At 41.6% G+C, this 18363-nt stretch overlaps 1 protein-coding gene across 22 annotated transcripts in view; it reads left to right on the top strand.

The window, feature by feature from the left end:
- Positions 1-18363, top strand: part of DST (dystonin) — a 486590-nt gene that overhangs the window by 282909 nt on the left and 185318 nt on the right. For 21 of the 22 annotated variants that reach the window (XM_090034292.1, XM_090034349.1, XM_090034342.1 and 18 more), the window contains 4 exons: positions 1788-1950; positions 6014-6097; positions 6263-6370; positions 8539-8637. In XM_090034292.1, coding sequence (XP_089890418.1) covers positions 1788-1950; positions 6014-6097; positions 6263-6370; positions 8539-8637 — 454 coding nt within the window. Of the gene's footprint in view, positions 1-1787; positions 1951-6013; positions 6098-6262; positions 6371-8538; positions 8638-15388; positions 18182-18363 lie in introns of all 22 variants that reach the window. The other variant, XM_090034309.1, reaches the window with a different exon arrangement.

Below are 18363 nucleotides of genomic sequence, written 5' to 3'. Positions count from 1 at the left end.
GGTAATTGCCCCAGTCCTTAAGGTCAGGCTGGGCCAGCTTCTGCAGTCCCAGTGCTGTAACCACGTAGTGCTGGAGTAGCTGGAGGGGGCGTGGAGGGAAGCAGCAGCAGCCACAGGCAGGGGAGCAGTGAAAGGGGCAGCAGGCAGGAGGAAGGGGCAGTGAGCAGGTGCGTAGAGCACAGTAACATCTGGGCAGGAGTGCAGGGCCACACCGGTGTCCCGGGGCCACTGTGGGTGGGCCCAGAGTGGGGTGGCAGGAGCGCGGGGTCCAGGCCCCTTTCCCTGCTGGCTCAGCCCAGCCCAGCTTCATAGAGCCCCTTCTGGTTCAGACCCCATACTCCTGCCGCCCCACTCTGGGCCCTGTTGATCCCGGTCCTGGTCCCGGGACACTGGTGCAACCCCCACGCTTCCACCCAGCTGTTTCTGTGCTCCTGTGTGCCTGCACTCCCTCCACCTGCTGCAGCTATTTGTCTCCCCCCACCAGTCACTTCAGCACCACAGGGCTCCTGGCTGCTGCTGGCTGGCTGGTTTCATGCGGTGCCAGCTGGGTGGGTCCAGCTCCTGCTGTGTTCTGTGGTCTCAGCTGTGCAGCTGGGATGTGGTGCCAGAGTAGTGAGTGGTGGGCCGGGGGGACAGGGAAGCAGCAGAAGGGCAGCAATGGCAGATTGAGGGGCAAGTGGCTGCAAGTGGGAGCACAGGACTGCATCAGTGCCCCAGGGCCAGAAGCAGCAGGAATGCGGAGCCCAGGCTTGGAGGAGTGCTGGTGGGGGCTGTGGGCAATGCCCCCTCACCTCCACACATGCCACAACTCTCCCCAGCCACCCTCCCCCCACACTCACAGCCCCTCACAAACCCCATACCTACCTACACCCCATATCCAGACACACCCACATGCTGCCGCACCGTACACCCACACACAGCCACACCCCCCATGCCTATCCATCCCACTTTCCCTCATACCCCACATGCCCACCCACACCCCACATATCCATGCACACCCACATGCTCCTCCACGCCACATATACCACCCATGCCTATCCACCCCTTCATAAAACCCCACACACCCACATCCTCCCCCATACCCCACATACCCATACACCCATAGCCTCCGACAAACCTATACCTACCACCCATTCCCCTCAACCCCCCCAATATACAAGAGTAAGATTTCATGTTAAGCTATTATACAATCACCTCTGTGTACACTACACAAAGGCATGTAAATTAGGACAAAATATTTTTAAAATCAAATTAATGAATGTTGTAGTAGATGTTTGATTTTTTTAGAATATAATTTGGTATTTTCCTGGTTCCATGATGGCAAATGCTTGCTGAAAGGAGTACTTCTTGGGGGGGCAAAGAGGAGGGATGTCTGGTGGCAAAGGTCAGGGGCTAGGGAGTAGAACTTCTGGTCCAAGATGGTGACCATGGGGTGGGGCACCTGTCAAGGGGCGGAGCTACACATGTGGCCCTTAACAGCTTGCCAAAACTCAGTAAGCGTCCCTCTGCCCAAAATAATTTCCTGTCCTGGTTCAGTCCCTCCCAGACACCTGTTTTTGGCATACATATCCTTTAGCTCCTCTGCTGTGAAAAACCCTCTATATTTCTTGAAACTTCATTAAACTGAAGCAGGCTTGGGATAGAAATTGCTGTTAAATGTATTTTAATAACAATTATGATATTGTAGGGGGAGCTAGGATATACTGCCCTTAAGGCTTTGCTTAGATTATTCATTTGCTGTGCTCATTGTCTGAACATTAATATCTCTTGTTTTTAAATCAAACCAGGCTGCGTGATCTAGAGGGTATCAATAAATCTCTAAAATACTACAAAGATACTTATCTTGCACTGGATAGCTGGATCCAGCAAGTTGAAGATACTCAGCGAAAGTTTCAGGAAATCCAGCCTGAAAACAGCAAAGCTCTGGCTAAACAGCTGAATCAACAAAAGGTATGATAGGTATTGCATCCTGGTAAAAGTATTAAAACTACTAATAACTAAAGAAAAAATTAAAAATCAGTACAAGTTACTGATAATAAACACATTTAACTGAGGTATTTATGGACTCCCCCCTTACTAGATACTAGAATCAAAGCCCATTACAATTGTTAATGCATTTCTCCCCAAAGCACCCCTGGGAAGAAGGCAACGGCTAATATTCCCATTTGCTGATGATTAGTTTGAGACACAGAAGGACAAAATAGTTTGTTCAGCTTCACAGAGGAAGTCTGCAGAGAGCAAACTTCAAGTTCTAGGTCCAAAATGCTGAACTATCTTTACACTTATATGTTAAGCAGTAACTTTTATTCATTGCTGTTCATGATAAATTATTTCCAATGTACATGATAAATTATTATGAAGGAACACACAAAATGACAGCTAAATTTTATACTTTCATGTTCAAGAGGAATTTTTAAATGGCAAATGAGGTAACTAATTGCACATGTAGCGTGGTATCATCAGAAACTCTGATTAAATTTATTTGTCATGTATTATGACTTCAGTGGGACTACTGGGTTCCTTAAAGTTTGGTGAAAGTACTTTAGTAGACAGTTACTTAATATGCTAGAGGATTGAGCCCAGGAAAGACAGACTTCCCCGAACATTTATGCCACAATGCCACTTTGAAAGTATCTTCTGTAACAGTGAAAAATAACAAATATCATCGTGGTAAAATTAGCTTTTTGGCACTGACCAACCTTATGGGGTTGTTTGTTAGATGGGTTTAGCTGTCCCTGATCCACACAAGAAGTGAATCTGTTATTGCTCTGGTTGGAGAACTGGGCTGTCCTGCTCATGCTCTAGGAGTTTACTCATCCTTAGAAGCTGTGGCTCAAACCTTGGTTTGTTGACCAAGCTGTAAAAAGCGACAGGGGCCAGGGCAATGCTGGGACTAGGGGGTCAGTACATACATCCACAGGAGGCCTCAAATGCCTCTACACAAATGCTCGTAGTATGGGAAACAAGCAGGAAGAACTCACCCTCCTGCTAGCTGACACCAGCCTGGACATAGTGGGGATCACTGAAACGTGGTGGGACTCAACGCATGACTGGGCAGTGAATGTCAAGGGCTATAGGCTGTACAGGAGGGACAGGATAGGAAGGAAAGGTGGGGGCTTGGCAGTCTGTATTAAGGAGGAATACACATCCTCGTCAATTGGCGAAGAGTCAGAGGAAGGGCACTCTGAGGTGCTTTGGGTTAGAATACAAGGCAGTCGAGGGGAAAAAGACTTAATGGTGGAGGTCTACTACAGACCTCCCAACCAGTGGGAAGAGCTTGACCAGGAATTCTTAGGTCAGCTCAGAGAGGTAGTGAAGTCTAAGGGTGTGGTAGTCATGGAGGACCTGAACTTCCCGGACATCTGCTGGGAAGAACAGTCAGCCAGGTCTGACCGCTCACGTAGGTTCCTAGCCAGAATGCAGGACCTCCATCTAATCCAAGAGGTGCACAGCCCCACCAGGGGAGACGCCTTGTTGGACCTGGTGCTGGCCACGGGTGATGACCTGGTGAGGGGGCTGCGGGTGCTCAACCACCTGGGCGACAGCGATCATCGCCTGCTGGAATTCACCATCCAGTGCAGGGTGGCAAAGGCCTGCAGTAAGGCAACAGCCCTAAATTTCAGGAGGGCAAACTTCAATGAGCTAAGGAGGATAGTTGGGGAAGCGCTGAGGTCCCAGAGGGGAGGGGAGCCAGGTGTCCGAGGAGAGTGGTCGCTCCTTAAGGAGATGATCCTCCAAGCCCAAAGGAAGGTAATCCCAATGAGGATCAAAGGGAGCAGGAGGGCACTCAAGCCTCCATGGCTCACAAAAAGCATCCAGGAATGTCTCCTTGCTAAAAGGGAGGCGTACACCCAATGGAAAGAAGGGGACATCACCAGGGATGACTATACTGCAGTTGCTCGGAGATGTAGGGGGGCAGTCAGGAAGGCCAAGGCAGGGATGGAATTAGGACTGACTTCTCAGATTAAGGACAATAAGAAGTCCTTCTTTAAATACACAGGGGGTAAAAAGAAGGTTCCAGGTAATATGGGGCCCCTGCAGGACACGTTGGGAAATTTGGTCATCATACCAGATGACAAAGCTAACATGTTTAAATATTTCTTTGCCTCCATCTTCCTAAGTAGTGACCAGAACAGCTACCTCCCTGCTGGGCCCCCCTTGAGCCCCAGGGGAGGCATACCTAGGCCAAGGGTTAGTGAGGAACTAGTTAGGGAGCTTGTGGAGGGACTGGACGTATTCAAGTCAGCCGGTCCAGACAATCTTCACCCTAGAGTTCTAAAGGAATTGGCCGAGGTCATTGCAGGACCCCTGCCATGGTTTTACGAGCACTCGTGGTGCTCTGGTGTGGTGCCAGAGGACTGGAAGAGGGCCAGCGTGGTTCCCATCTTCAAAAAGGGGAAGAAGGAGGACCTGGGAAACTATAACCGGTTAGTCTTACCTCGATCCTAGGCAGGCTGTTTGAGAAAATTATTCTGGCACACATCCACAAGGGGCCAGCAGGGGACTGCATGCTTAGGGGCAACCAACATGGATTCATAAGTGGCAGGTCCTGTTAGACCAACCTGGTGGCCTTTTAGGATCAGATCACCAAATCATTAGATGCAGGGGTAGCAGTGGACAGTCTTCCTGGACTTCTGGAAGGCTTTCGACACTGTCTCTCACCCCGTTCTCATTAAGAAACTGGGGGGCTGTGGTGTCGACACCCACACAGTCAATTGGGTCACCAACTGGCTGGAGGGCCACACCCAGAGTGGTAGTTGATGGGTCATTTTCAGCCTGGAAGGACATGGGCAGTGGGGTTCCGCAGGGCTCGGTCCTCGGGCCCACACTGTTCAACATCTTCATCAGCGACTTGGACGAGGTGGTAAAAAGCACCCTGTTCAAATCTGCTGATGACACTAAGATGTGGGGGGATGTGGGCATGCTAGAAGGAAGCAACAGGCTACAATCAGACCTAGACAGGTTACAAGGGTGGGCGGATGAGAATAGGATGGGATTCAACACAGACAAGTGCAAAGTGATGCACCTGGGGAGGAACAACCGGCACCATGCCTACAGGTTAGGGAACTCCCCTCTTGTCAGTACAGAGGTGGAAAAGGATCTTGGAGTCATCATTGACTCCGAGATGAACATGGGCCGGCAGTGTGGGGATGCAGTCAGGAAGGCCAACCACACCTTGTGCATCCACAGATGCATCTCAAGCAGGTCCAAGGAGGTGATCCTCCCCCTCTGTGTGGCACTGGTCAGGCCGCAGCTGGAGTACTGCGTCCAGTTCTGGGCGCTGCACTTCAAGAGGGATGTGGACAACATGGAGAGGGTCCAGAGGAGGGCCACTTGTATGATCAGGGGGCAGCAGGGAAGGCCCTGTGAGGAGAGGCTATGGGACCTGAACCTGTTCAGCCTCCAGAAGAGAAGGCTGAGGGGGGATCTTGTGGTCTGTTAGAAACTAGTCAGGAGGGATCAGCAGGCATTGGGGGAGTCCCTGTTCCCCTGAGCACTGCCAGGAGTGACCAGGAATAACGGTCACAAGCTGGCGGAGGGTATATTTAGGTTAGATATCAGTAGGCGCTACTTCACGGTCAGGGCGGCTAGGATCTGGAACCAACTTCCAAGAGAAGTGGTGCAGGCTCCTACCCTGGGGGTTTTTAAGTGGGGGTTAGATGAACACCTTGCTGGGGCCATTTGACCCCAGTACTCTTTTCTGCCATGGCAGGGGGTTGGACTAGATGATCTACTCAGGTCCCTTCCGACCCTAGAAACTATGAAAAAACTGTTTTGTAGCATTTTATGAGCTGTACTTACTGTGCAGTGGATCTGACTCCCATAGGTATCTTTCAACTGAATTAATGAAATTTAAATAAGGTGACTACAGCAAGCTGTAAGACATTACATTTGTTGGCAGTTGTTTTCGTTTTGTGGTGATAGGAAATTTAGGAATAATAATCATGTCATAACAAAAGGAATATAATAGTCATTACTGTCATATTGAAGGTAATATGTGTGTATTTTACAGATGTTGGTTTCTGAAATTGAAATGAAACAAAGCAAAATAGATGAATGCCAGAAATATTCAGAGCAGTACTCAGCTGCAGTAAAGGTAAGACATAATAAAATATTTGTAATATGGTGTGGCTTTTAGTCAGCTGTCAGTATCTTACAAATCACAGTGCTAGATTTTACTTAAAGTTGCACAAAAATATTCCATTCCAGATCTGTGTAATGGAGAATGCTAATAATTTTGTTGATCTGAATATTTTTACAGGATTATGAGCTGCAGACCATGACCTACAGGGCTATGGTTGACTCGCAACAAAAATCTCCAGTGAAACGCCGGAGAATGCAGAGCTCATCTGACTTCATTATACAAGAGGTTTTTTTTATATTATTTATAGCATGCCCTATCTAAAAGTCTGAGAGATGTACACTTAATTTGAGTCCTTTGTTAAGGTAGGAAAAAAAGAATGACATTTACTGGTGTTTAGTGGAATAATCCCAAGAAGATTATTATTGTCCCTAAGCAAATTCTGAGGTGTAAAGAATCATAGAAAATTAAGGTTGGAAGGGACCTCAGGAAGTCATCTAGTCCAACCCTCTGCTCAAAGCAGGACTACCCCACAACTAGAACATTCCAGCCAGGGCTTTGTTGAGCTGGCCTTAAAAACCTCCAAGGATGGAGATTCTGTCACTTCTTTAGGTAACCTATTCCAGTGCTTTACCACCTGCCTAGTGAGAGAGTTTTTCCTAATATTCAACCTAAACTTCCCTTCCTGCAACTTGAGACCACTGTTCCTTGTTCTGCCATCTGCCACAATTGAGAACAAAGTAACTCCATCCTCTTGGGAGGTATTCTTCAGCTAGTCCAGTTCCCTCAGCTTCTCCTCATAAGTTATATGCCCCATCCCCCTAACCATTTTCATTGCCCTCCACTGACCTCCCTCCAATTTGTCCCTTCTGTACTGGGGGGCCCAGAAGTGTGGAGGAGAGGGGAATGTGGCCTCACTAGTGCTGAGTAGAGGGGAACAATTACTTCCCTCAATCTGCTGGCAGTACTCATACTAATGAGGCCCAGTATGCCATTAGCCTTCATGGCCATAAGGGCACACTGTTGGTTCATATCCAGCTTATTTTCCAGTATAACCCCCAGGTCCTTTTCTGCAGAGCTGCTGATTAGCCACTTGGTTCCAAGCCTGTATCAATGCATGGGATTTTTCTGTCCTAAATGTAGGACTTTGCACTTGTCCTTGTTGAACCTCATGAGATTTCTTTTGGCCTAATCTTCCAATTTGTCTAGGTCACTCGAATCCTAGCCCTTCCCTCCAGCGTATCTACTACATCCCCCAGCTTGGTGTCTTCCATGAACTTGCTTAAGATGCAATCCATCCCATCTTCTAGATTGTTAATGAAAGTATTGAACAAAACCAGCCCCAGGACTGACCTATAGGGCACTCCACTTGACACCAATTAGACCTTGAGCCATTGATCACTACCGATGGAGCCCAACAATCCAGCTAGCTTTCTATCCACCTTACCGTCCATTCATCCAGCCCATATTTCCTCAGCTTGCTTGCAAAAATCCTGTGGGAGACTGAATCAAAAGCCTTGCTAAAGTCAAGGTATATCACATCCACTGCTTTCCCTGTATGCACAGAGCCAGTATATGCTGTTAAAAAGTTCAGTATTGCTCTTGATAACAGTAAACAAAATACTTAAACAATTAGGAAAGTGGTCTAACAAAATGAAATGAAGTATTGTTAACCATGAGTTAGATCATGGTTTATTCAGCAACCATTTGAAAGCAGCTTTCATCATTATTGGGCTGAACCAGAAATGAATTTGTTGTAGCAGATCTCACAAGGTTCTGTGGGGGTGGGCAAAGATACACATTTTTCCCCTGCTATCTAACAGAGAATACAACTGCAGAGGTTTCCCTCTGAGCCAAATGGGACTAGATGTCTGCTGAGGAAGGTACTCTATGACTTCAGGGATGAAAGGGATTTCAAGATTTTACCCACTCTGTCCCAACACAATCTTAATTCCTTTCCAACATACTACAGTTTTGTTGAGGAAGTTACACTAGGAGCCAAATTTTTCAGAAGGAGGAAGTGACAAAAGAGAACAATTCTCACTGAACTTGCTTAGGCACTTCTGAAAATTCCATCCTAGTTTTACAGTAAACCCCAGAAAGAGATGAAATAAGATCAGGGAGACCATTTTTATTAGCTGCTCTCTCCCCATACTCTTTTTGTGGTTCACCAACCTAGCTGTTCACATGGTACACACAGGTCACAGCCAATCGCCCTATTACATAGATTGAACTGACCATCCTTAGGATCAGTGTGTCTGGTGGGAGACCTGTTTATGGGATTTATGGGGCTGTGTCATTTGAATCAAGAATATTAGCTCAGTGTTCACTCTCTCTCTCTCTATATATATATATATAACTTTCCTTAAGGCTGTTTGAATTCTAGAAGGACATTACTTGAAGGCATCTCTCCTAGTATAAATGTTACTGTTTCTCCTCCTCCTGTTTCTCTACAGTTCATGGATTTACGAACACGCTATACTGCCTTGGTGACCCTGATGACCCAGTATATAAAATTTGCAGGTGACTCTTTGAAAAGGCTAGAAGAAGAAGAGGTAGGTCATGGGAAAAAAAATCAATTGTCTTGGGGGGCAATAAAACCACTATTAGACTTAATTAGAATATTAGCTGGAACTACCAGAAAATGAAATTCCTTATAAACTGTATATCCATGAAAATCCAGAGGTATATTATACTTCCATCCTTCATGATAGTGAAGTTAATGAATCTGAAGGCATCATATTCCACCAGCCCTCCCAGATGGAAAGACTGTTTTGCCAGGACATAGTATAAATCCCTGGATTCTGTGGGGCAGGAAGTCACTTTTAAGAAAAGACAAATTTTAATATGCCAAGGTAGCATGTACCAAAGAAGTGTAGCAAATGAACTGGAGATGGAAAATATGAAAATATAATATACCTTTTAAAGCAATTCTTTGTTTTTTCAAAACAAGAACATGTTTATAAATATAAACCAAAATACCTAAAATCAAGATCTGCCTATCTTTATGAAATATTGTTACACACAATCATTATACATAAATGGTACAGTTTTTTTGAAGTCTTGAAAGTTTAATTTGCAGATTTATTCTTTCTGCAAAGAAGCAGGATTTCACATTTAAAATATGTTTTACTTTTCTGTGCTCTAATTTTAGGCCAGGATGTATGTTGTGCATATAAAGACAAGCTGAACTTTTCCCCAAGCACTGGGGTTGATGAAGGCAACATTAATGCCTTGTGTATGGCCTGCTGCGGTGTATTTGCCATATTTATTCAAACATAAATTGACCTTGACTAGAAGACGATTCCCCAGTAATTATATGCTATATATTTGTTATAATTTTCCAGTTATAGAAACTAATTATTGTAGGTTTGCCTTGAATTTGTTTCCTTCCCATGCTACTTAGGAAAAATAAATCCGGGGGGTCATGTAGATCTCTTGACCTCTGCCTCACCCCAACTTTTTCCCTTTGAAGCTCCTTTCTCATCTCCTTACTGTCAGACCCTGCTCTCCTTGAGCATGTGGAAGTGAGGAACAAATTTGAAAACACTGACCTTCAAATAAACATAACTGTAGTAATTTGCATATAGCACCCATAGAATTAGTTCATCCAGAATTGATGCATTTTCCTTTTCTGAAACTGCTGCAAGTTTTAACACAGGTACTTCATAAACATACTTTTAAGCAGCACTTTTGTATCTACTTATATGTAATACAAATTATGCATGATATTAGTCCAAAGCAAAAAGGCTAATTAATTACCATATAGTTCATTGGGCTAGGCTCAGCAGAGTCGACAGGATTTCAAGCTATGTTAACCCCACAGCTCAGCACACTGTTCAATATGTGTGTGTGTATTCCAGATACCTCTCACAAAGGATCCATGTGGTAATAGCTGGAACCACCCATAGCTGGGACTGGGTGTTCTTGTCATGAATTCTTGGATCCTTAAAACATTTATATGCAGGTGAAGTGCAGGATAGCCTGTTCAGGCTCTATCTCATGGAAGGTAGGGCCACACTAATTAATGCAACAGGCTGAGAAAGGAAGCAACAGAGGGATTCTGGGTGAAATGTTTGGGAACCTATTTGGTGATGTATGCCAGACTTTTAGGGCTAGTGAAGAAACAGGAATATTGGAAATGAGAAAGAAAGGCACAGCTCAGCTGTGGGAATGAAGAGAAAGTAAAATTTTAAGTAGTAGTGGCTCACCATACCCTTAAAAAGAGTTAGTGCGGAGAGGGTCTCCACTCAATGAGTATCTTATAGTTTGTTCAGATAGGCTGTAGCAAATTTTTCTTATGGCAGGTTGTCATCAGTGTTTAGATCAGCTGCACTTGGCTACTGTTGTGGTTCATATGAGCTGTACTAACTTGTATCTATGTGGTAGTGTTCCCGGCAGGGGAGACACCATAATCAATCAGGTGGTTTTCCCAGGGCAGGTGATCGTTTCTCATATGTCCTCCATCAGAGGTCTATATTGAGCAGATTCTTTTTGGTGTTTGGTGGTGGAACTGGAGCTTGCTCCATCCACTCCATGTATTGACCTGGTATTAATGTGCTTCCAGGACCGGTGCAAAAAAAAAACAGAAAAAAGAAACAAGGGTTCTCATCAGTATGTTTACCAATATAAGCCATGTATTTTGTAGTCGTGTTCATAGTTGGTTGCATTTAATCAACTTCATAGTTGGTTTGCACTAATAAATATATGCTGCTTTTGGTAGTTTAACAATAGGCAGCATATTTAATGAGGTTTCCTTGCATGCAAGTATAGGACAAGGGGCTTATGCCTTTTGTTGCTCTTGTGGTGAGGAATGAATGTTACGTTCTTTTAGTCAAGGTTGAATGGCACCTTCTATGTGCTCATTGACATGCAGTATATAAGGAATTTCTCATTTAAATAAGGGCATTAATTAATTTCTAATGTTCGTTTCACTTCTTTTAAACATTTTCTTTTTCCTTCTGTCTTTTAACTGCATTGATTCTTTGAGGCAAGTCACTTTTTATTTACAGTTAATAAGTGGAGACTACTTTTGTTCATAACAAACAAAGTATAAAGATTTTGTGCAGAATCAGTGCTTCAAAGAATTTATTGGTGAATATTAGCACTTCTTCACTTTGTTTCAAAATGTGTTTCTATGAAGCAATTTTATGTTTATTCTTTAAGGATTTGTGAGTCTTACTCAGTATTATTTTTACAGGAATACTCTGTACCTAGTTTCTAATTTCCAGTCTGGAAAATTGTCTGTAAAAATATCTGAAGCAGGACAGGAGTAATTTTAAATAAGTTACATTTTTAAATGGTTGGTTATTTAATGCACTGGAAAGATCCTGGATCCTTAAAGGGATGTTATATATTCTTACTGTTGTCCTTGTTTCTGCTATGTGACCTTTCCATCACATATCTCTGAACAGATAGATAACATAAATGTGAAAAGCATACATCTTTCCCCCACCGCCTGCAGTATAGCATCTCTTGCATGATGTAACATCTTTTTGCTGTTAAGTTAGGCTTTATGTTTGAGTATTTGCTCAGTATAGTTTACAAAAATTCATGTTTTTATTTGGTAAATGTTTAGAAAAATCTGGAGAGCAAGAAACTTAATGCTGGTTGATTTCACATGTCACAATATTGGATTTATTTATCTGTTTTATGCTGTTTCTTCTAGACAGTTTTTTCCCCTGCAAAAATTGCTAATTCTTGAATACATTTTTGTAGATAATTTAATTTTTTAATTGCAAAATTAATGTAATCAATAAATTAATAGTATCTTTTTGTAATCAAAGTAATACATCTTGGAGGAGATAAATATTTTAATAGGGGAAAACAATAATTGGTTTCTCTGGATCATACTTCTGGGCTCTCCCTCTGGCATTAAGGATGTTAATCCACCTTAGTCTTTCTTTGTAACTCTACATGACATTAAGCATTCTGGGAACAAAATAAGGATAAAATAAGGCCATGGAATCTGTACTATTTAACAACTAAATTTAAACTTGTATGCTGTCACGGTCAGAGCTACCTGGTAAGGCTAAATTTCAAGAACCCATGGAGTTTGCTGAAGCTTTTGAACGTTTGGGATGTGGTGAAACAGTTGAATTCAGACAGAACACCACAGTAGGGAAAAAATGATAGATGAGAAATATTTGCAGGATAACTCTTAGAATGAATCTGAACTCCCAGAAACTAATTTGAAAATTCAAAGAGGAGAATATGACACTGACACGACTGATGAAACCAAAATGAACAGGACATTAAAACACTTGATAGACAAAAAAGTGGCAACAGTGCTAACAAAGAAGAACAGCTTCAAACAATTAAAGAGGTAGCAGTACTTCCTTGCGAGCACAGCCAAAACCCAGAAAATGATACTAAAGGTTATTCAATTCCATCTGAAATTTGTGTGAATGTAAATATGTCAGTTCTAGTGAGATGTTAAATCAGCAAATTATTGATGGGGTGAAACAGGAAGGAGTGGGAGAATTAAAGAAGTCATCTAAAATAATAATGGAAACAATGCATGAAAGGGAAGATGCTCCAGCAAAGGAGAAATTTGGACTAGATCCAGAAATTACCTGTGGGCTAGTGATGAAGAGAAATGTCATTCAAAAGACTGGAAAGCATGCTGTAGTTACCAACCCTAGCATCCAAAAAGAGTACAGGAAATCCTTAGTATTCATGGGTTCGGCATTCGCAGTTTCAAATATTCCTGAATGCCAAACCCGCATCTTAAATACACTCGAAGGAGCTCCTCAGGATCTCTGTGCTTGCATCCACTGGGCTTCCACCACCGCGCTGCCGCTGCCATGCTCCCGCCGTCACTAGTGCAGCCGTGCCCCACCGCCCCAGCCTCCCGGGGTACTGCATTCATGAATGCAGACAGCATTCGTGAACACAGTGCCTTATTCACGGATTTCACCATTCGCGGGGCTTACGAGAAAGTATCCCTCGTGAATGGTGAGGGTCTCCTGTGCCTTTCAATATGCCCATCTGCTGAAAATCTACATAGTAAAGATCATCACTTCAAAGAAAGTATTGACAAGGTATACTCAAACTCTGAAGGGATAGACTTTCAAGAAAGAAATGACAGCAGAGAATTTCTATCAACCGAAATGGATGAAACCATCTCCGGAGACCTGAGGATATACAAAAGAAGTGAAAAGACATCAAAGCTGAAGTTGCAGCCTGTTAGCAAGAAATTTATTTTTGATGCTGATGAAAGGAATGGAAGCAAACTGTGTAATGCACCTCTGAATGAAAGCTGTTTGCTAATAGAAAACAATTTCCCAGACAGAATAGATCTAAATCCAGTGGAAGCAAAGAACATAGAGCAAGAAAATGTTGCATGTTTATTTGATATTTCTGAGGAAAATATCACAGAGATTCATCATATAGGAAATGCCATCAAACCATGTATATTGACTTTTGAAATGTTGCAAGTCAACAGTTGTCCCAGTTTAGGTGCACAGTTGTTAGGAAATACAAATGATGTGAATGCAAAAATAGCCAGTTAAATGAAAGTAGTAATTCCAAGGGAGGAGAATATTTTTCAATTTCAGAATGTTACTTTGCAAAAAGACTTGAGCAATGATCTTAGAGAAAATGAAAAGAATGTAGCACAGAGTAGGGTTCATGGTTTGGATAATATGTGTATCACTTTGAAAACATAGAAGGGAGAGGATGAATTAGACCAATGCCAACAATGTGAAAATTTATTGATGGTTATAAAAATGCAAAAAAAAGGTAAAGATCAAAACACAGAAGTATCTGTAAAAGACAGTAAGATCCAGAGACTAAGCTATGGAATCCCAGGAACTGCCCATCCATTTGGAAAATAAGAAAAGCCAATACAAAGTAATGATAAAGATAATACAGAGAAAAAGAATGCAGAAAGGACTGAGGTACCAGAGTTTTTCTGTTAATGCAGATCAAACTCTAATTAAAACATAATTACCATTCAAAATCAATCTAAATCCATGGTTGAATCTCACGGTATATAAGGGAGGAGCTGATTTAATGTTGATTGAACATAATTAAAATATATTAATCTATTACTAATCAATTATTAATAATAATGCATTCAGAGAGAGTGAAACACCAATTGTTTCAGTAATTTCTAATTCATTTATGCATGTGTTAATGTCACAATATAATATTAAGGAGCACACCTCCCAGCTGATACTCTATGAAAACAATAGTGAAAAATAAGACAACTGGACTTCATGTTTCACTCTGCATAGAACTGTAATTGGATTCTCAATTTCTGTTTCTTCAAACACCTTACATTTATTGTACCTACTGGGTATCTGCACAGTTGTCTCGGATACCTGCTGAAGAACTGATCTAATTTAACTGCACCAGTATGTCTTTAAAGTCAGCAAGTGAACAGGGAGAAAAAAGGAAAGAAGCTGCCTTTGCATTAGCCTGTTTGGAAATATAATTGCATAATCACATTGTGAATGCAATTAGGTAAGACTATTAAAATGCAATCCTTGTTTTATTTAAAAAAGTTTGCTTTTCCATTACACAGAAGTGTTGATTTCACTAGTAAAAGGGATGCAGTGCACTCTTAGCTCACCTTAGCTAACCTATGCTTACAAACACGTAATAAAACCCCAGTGAAGACAGGGCAGTTGCAGTTTTAATAAGTGTTGCTAGATTAGGTGGATTCTATTCCCGTCTCATTGTTTATATTGACCTGCTAACATCTATGAAAAATACTACCTATTTACCTTCTATGGGATTTTTGCTGGGTTAGCTATTGTGTCTGCACCTTTTTTTCTCAGAATGGACACGCTCTGAAGGCAGTTTCCAAAGTTGTACTTTCTTTCTTGGAAGGGTTTCCACAGTTATGTTGTGTTGTGTTTTCCTGTGAACATGGAGCACTTTCAATTCCTTCAGTACCAAAGGAAATGCTGAACCTCTTTCTTGTGTGAGCCTTGCATATTGTGTTTTGCACATAGTCCATCCCAGATTTTTTTGTGAGCAAGAGCATATGCAAGCTGCAGTCTAACTCTTCTAATCCTTAAGTGGCTTCTGAGTGATGGTGAAAGATTCTTTAGGACTTCCTCCCTTTGTGGATTGCTTTATGATGTTTTTTCACCTTTAACTAATGGTTGCTCTCTGAAGCTCAATGAAAAAGCAGAAGGTGATGGTGGTGGGAACTGCTCATCCTTCTCTATTGAAATGCTTTATAAACACCAGTAAGTATTTTTAACTGTGCCTTTTAAAAAGTAAAAACAGATTCCACTTTAGGTTATTAAGAGCAGGCTTCAATATATTTGTATGTTTTATTTTTGGTTATAGATTGTAAAGAATAAGGAAGCATCAACACAGGAGGCATACTCAGATCTGATAGAGCAACAAAGAGCCACAGTTGATGAGAACAGGAGACTCATGGGAAAGATAAAAGAGCTTGAGGTCATTTTGGATGAGATGAAAAAACAAAAATTCCAAGCAGAACAAGAACTGCCCAAAGTAAAGGCAGCTGCTGAAAATGAGCTGAAAGAACAGCAAAAAAATATGGAAGAGCTATCTGCTCAGAAAATCAAAGCAGAGCTAGAGGCAAAGCAATATCGTATGGAACTAGAGAGCCTGGCAAAAGAAAAAGCTGCTGCACAGCAGGAGTTAGACCGTGTGAGAGAGCTTACTTTTCAGGCAGAAGCTCAAAGAAGCGTACTGGAAGAAAACCTCCGAGCTTTCAGGAATCAACTGGAGGAAAGCACTGCTGCTAGGAGAAAACTTGAAGATCACCTCAGAAAGAAAGATACAAACCTTCAAGACTTAGAGCAGCAAAAGAAGGATTTAATGGAAGAACTGAGGAAGAAAACAGAAGGGGAGGAAGGTCTTGTGAAAATAATAAAGCAAATGGAAAAAGATCTTGAGTTTGAAGGGAATCTAGAAGTAAAAAAACTCCCAGAAAAAGAGAAATATAATACTAGAAGGCAAGTACTTGAAGGTGGATACTCTTTAGTTAAAGAAAGTGTGCTGAAAACTTGTACATCTGTGCATGACAAGTCTAGTAGAATTGAGCCTGAAATTACAGGTTTCCAGAAAAAACAAGAAATAAGGAAAGTAGAGGAGCTTAAACAGCAGATCAGTGAGCTAACTATTGCTAACAAGAAGGCTGAAAAAAGCATTAAAGATCTCAAATATGAACTGAATGCTCTTGAACTTCAAAAAAAGTCCTCAGAAGAAAAGGTCCATTTATTAAAAGAGAAATTAGATGATGCTAACACTGCACTTAAAAGTCTAAAAATTGAGTTGGAACAGAAAGATCAGGTAGAGCAAGGATACTTGCAGCAGCTAAAAGAACTTGATAAGCAGCTGCACAAAACTACAAGTAAAGCTGAAGAGGTAATGCAGGAGGCCATAGATCTTAAAAAAGTTAACATGAATTATCAAGAAGAGGTGAAATCTCTTCAGCAGGAAAAGGCACAGTTAAAAAAGGAAGCAGAGGAGTTGACTCGGTCACAGACAAAAACAGAAATCACTATCCAGCATTTAAATTCACAAATCAAATGTATCCAGAAAGAGAAGTTGGTTGCTGAACAAAGAACACAGTCATGCAAAGGAGAAGCAAATAATCTGCAAGAACAGTACAAGAAAATCCAGGAAGAGTTGCTTCAGAAAACAAGAGCAGAGAATGAAAATCAACATCAGATTCAAATGCTGAAAAATAAGCTGGCTGAAAGTAATCAGTTGGCAGAAACATTGAAACAGAAAGTCGAGGAGCTTAGTATATGGAACACTGAAACCAAAATAATGATGAAACAAATAAAGTCTGAATCAGAGAAGGCAGGTCTAGAGAAACAAGCTATCCAGAGAAAAAATGAAACGTTAAAAACCCTAGCAGATGGTTTCAAAGAGCAGCTACGTACCACGAATGAACAGTTGCACAAACAGACAATAATTGAACAAGAATTCATATGTAAAGTCAAAAGTCTAGAAGGTGACCTAATAAAAACAAAAGCCTTAGCCAGTGAGTATAAGCAGAAGTGTGATAAGCAGTGTGCTTCCACCCTGAGCACTGAAATGGAAGTGAAAAATCTAAATGCCCAACTGAATTCTTTAACTATGGAAAAGAGGTTGAGTGACCAGAAAGTAGAACTGCAGCAAGCCCATATACAAGAGCTAAACAGTAAATTGAAAAAGTTGCAAGATGAATTCCATCAGAAGACTCTAGATGAGCAAATGGCACGCAAAAAGATGTCTCTGTTTCAGGAAGAATCCATTAAGTTTAAACACTCTGCAGAGGAATTTAGAAAAAAACTTGAAAAGTTACTGGAGTCCCATAGCATCACTGAAAAAGATATTTCTGGTGTAAAACTGGAATACATTGCTCTTCAACAAGAAAAAAAAATGTCTCAGGAGAATATGAAATTGTACAAGATGCAAATTGAAGATCTACAGGAAAGACTTCAAAAGTGTCGTGAACAGCTGCAGCAGGGAAAGCTTGCTGAAATGGATTATCATCAGAAATGCCAGAAACTTGAAGCAGAATTAGAGGTACAAAAGCGTATGATCGAGAGTTTAAAACAGAAAACAGATCTGCACATAAAGGACCGTGAACACCAGTTCGTCCTGTTTCAGACTGAAGTTCAGCAAAATAATAACATCAAGGATTCTACATTCAAATTGGACTCTGAGAGGAAGGGAAATGAGTTTAATTACCTGGGAGAGACTTCCCTCAGAGATTTTGAACAAATGCGTCAGTGTGCAAATATCACTTCTCCTTTGTTAAGAAAGAAACAGGAGAGACAAGTTGAAATAAACATTGCAGGTTTTAAATCTGATCAGTTAGGAGAAAAAAACTTGCACATGAGCACAGATGATAAAGTGCCAAAAGACCTGCAGTTTCAGTTATCAAGAATAAACCAGCCATTAGAGAATGATACAAACCAACAGTCTTTTACAGAGTATGTTTCTGAAACAAGCACACAGTTCCAGATAACTTTTGATAAAACAGACTCAGTGGGAGGAATACCAGAAATGGACATAATAAGAGACAGAAATCATCACTTGTCCAGACAAAGTATTACACATGAAGAGAACATGAATCATGAACTGGGATTAGGAAAGCTTATACAACCTTTGGAGGTATATTCTACATTTTGTGAATATTCACCTTGCTGGTGCTGGTGTTTTTGTTTTGTTTTTGTTTTGTTTTTTAAACTATTCTTATCATCACTGTCCTTTATTCCTGTTCTACACTCTTTGTTAATACTTGTATGTTTTCTGTTATATTTTTCTTACTGTAGTGTACAGGACCTGTTCATGCT

Source organism: Crocodylus siamensis, chromosome 1 (assembly GCF_052110815.1).
Source record: "Crocodylus siamensis isolate JL-2025a chromosome 1, ASM5211081v1, whole genome shotgun sequence".
Taxonomy (NCBI): Eukaryota; Metazoa; Chordata; order Crocodylia; family Crocodylidae; genus Crocodylus; species Crocodylus siamensis.
This window is presented reverse-complemented; position numbering and strand designations above follow the sequence as displayed.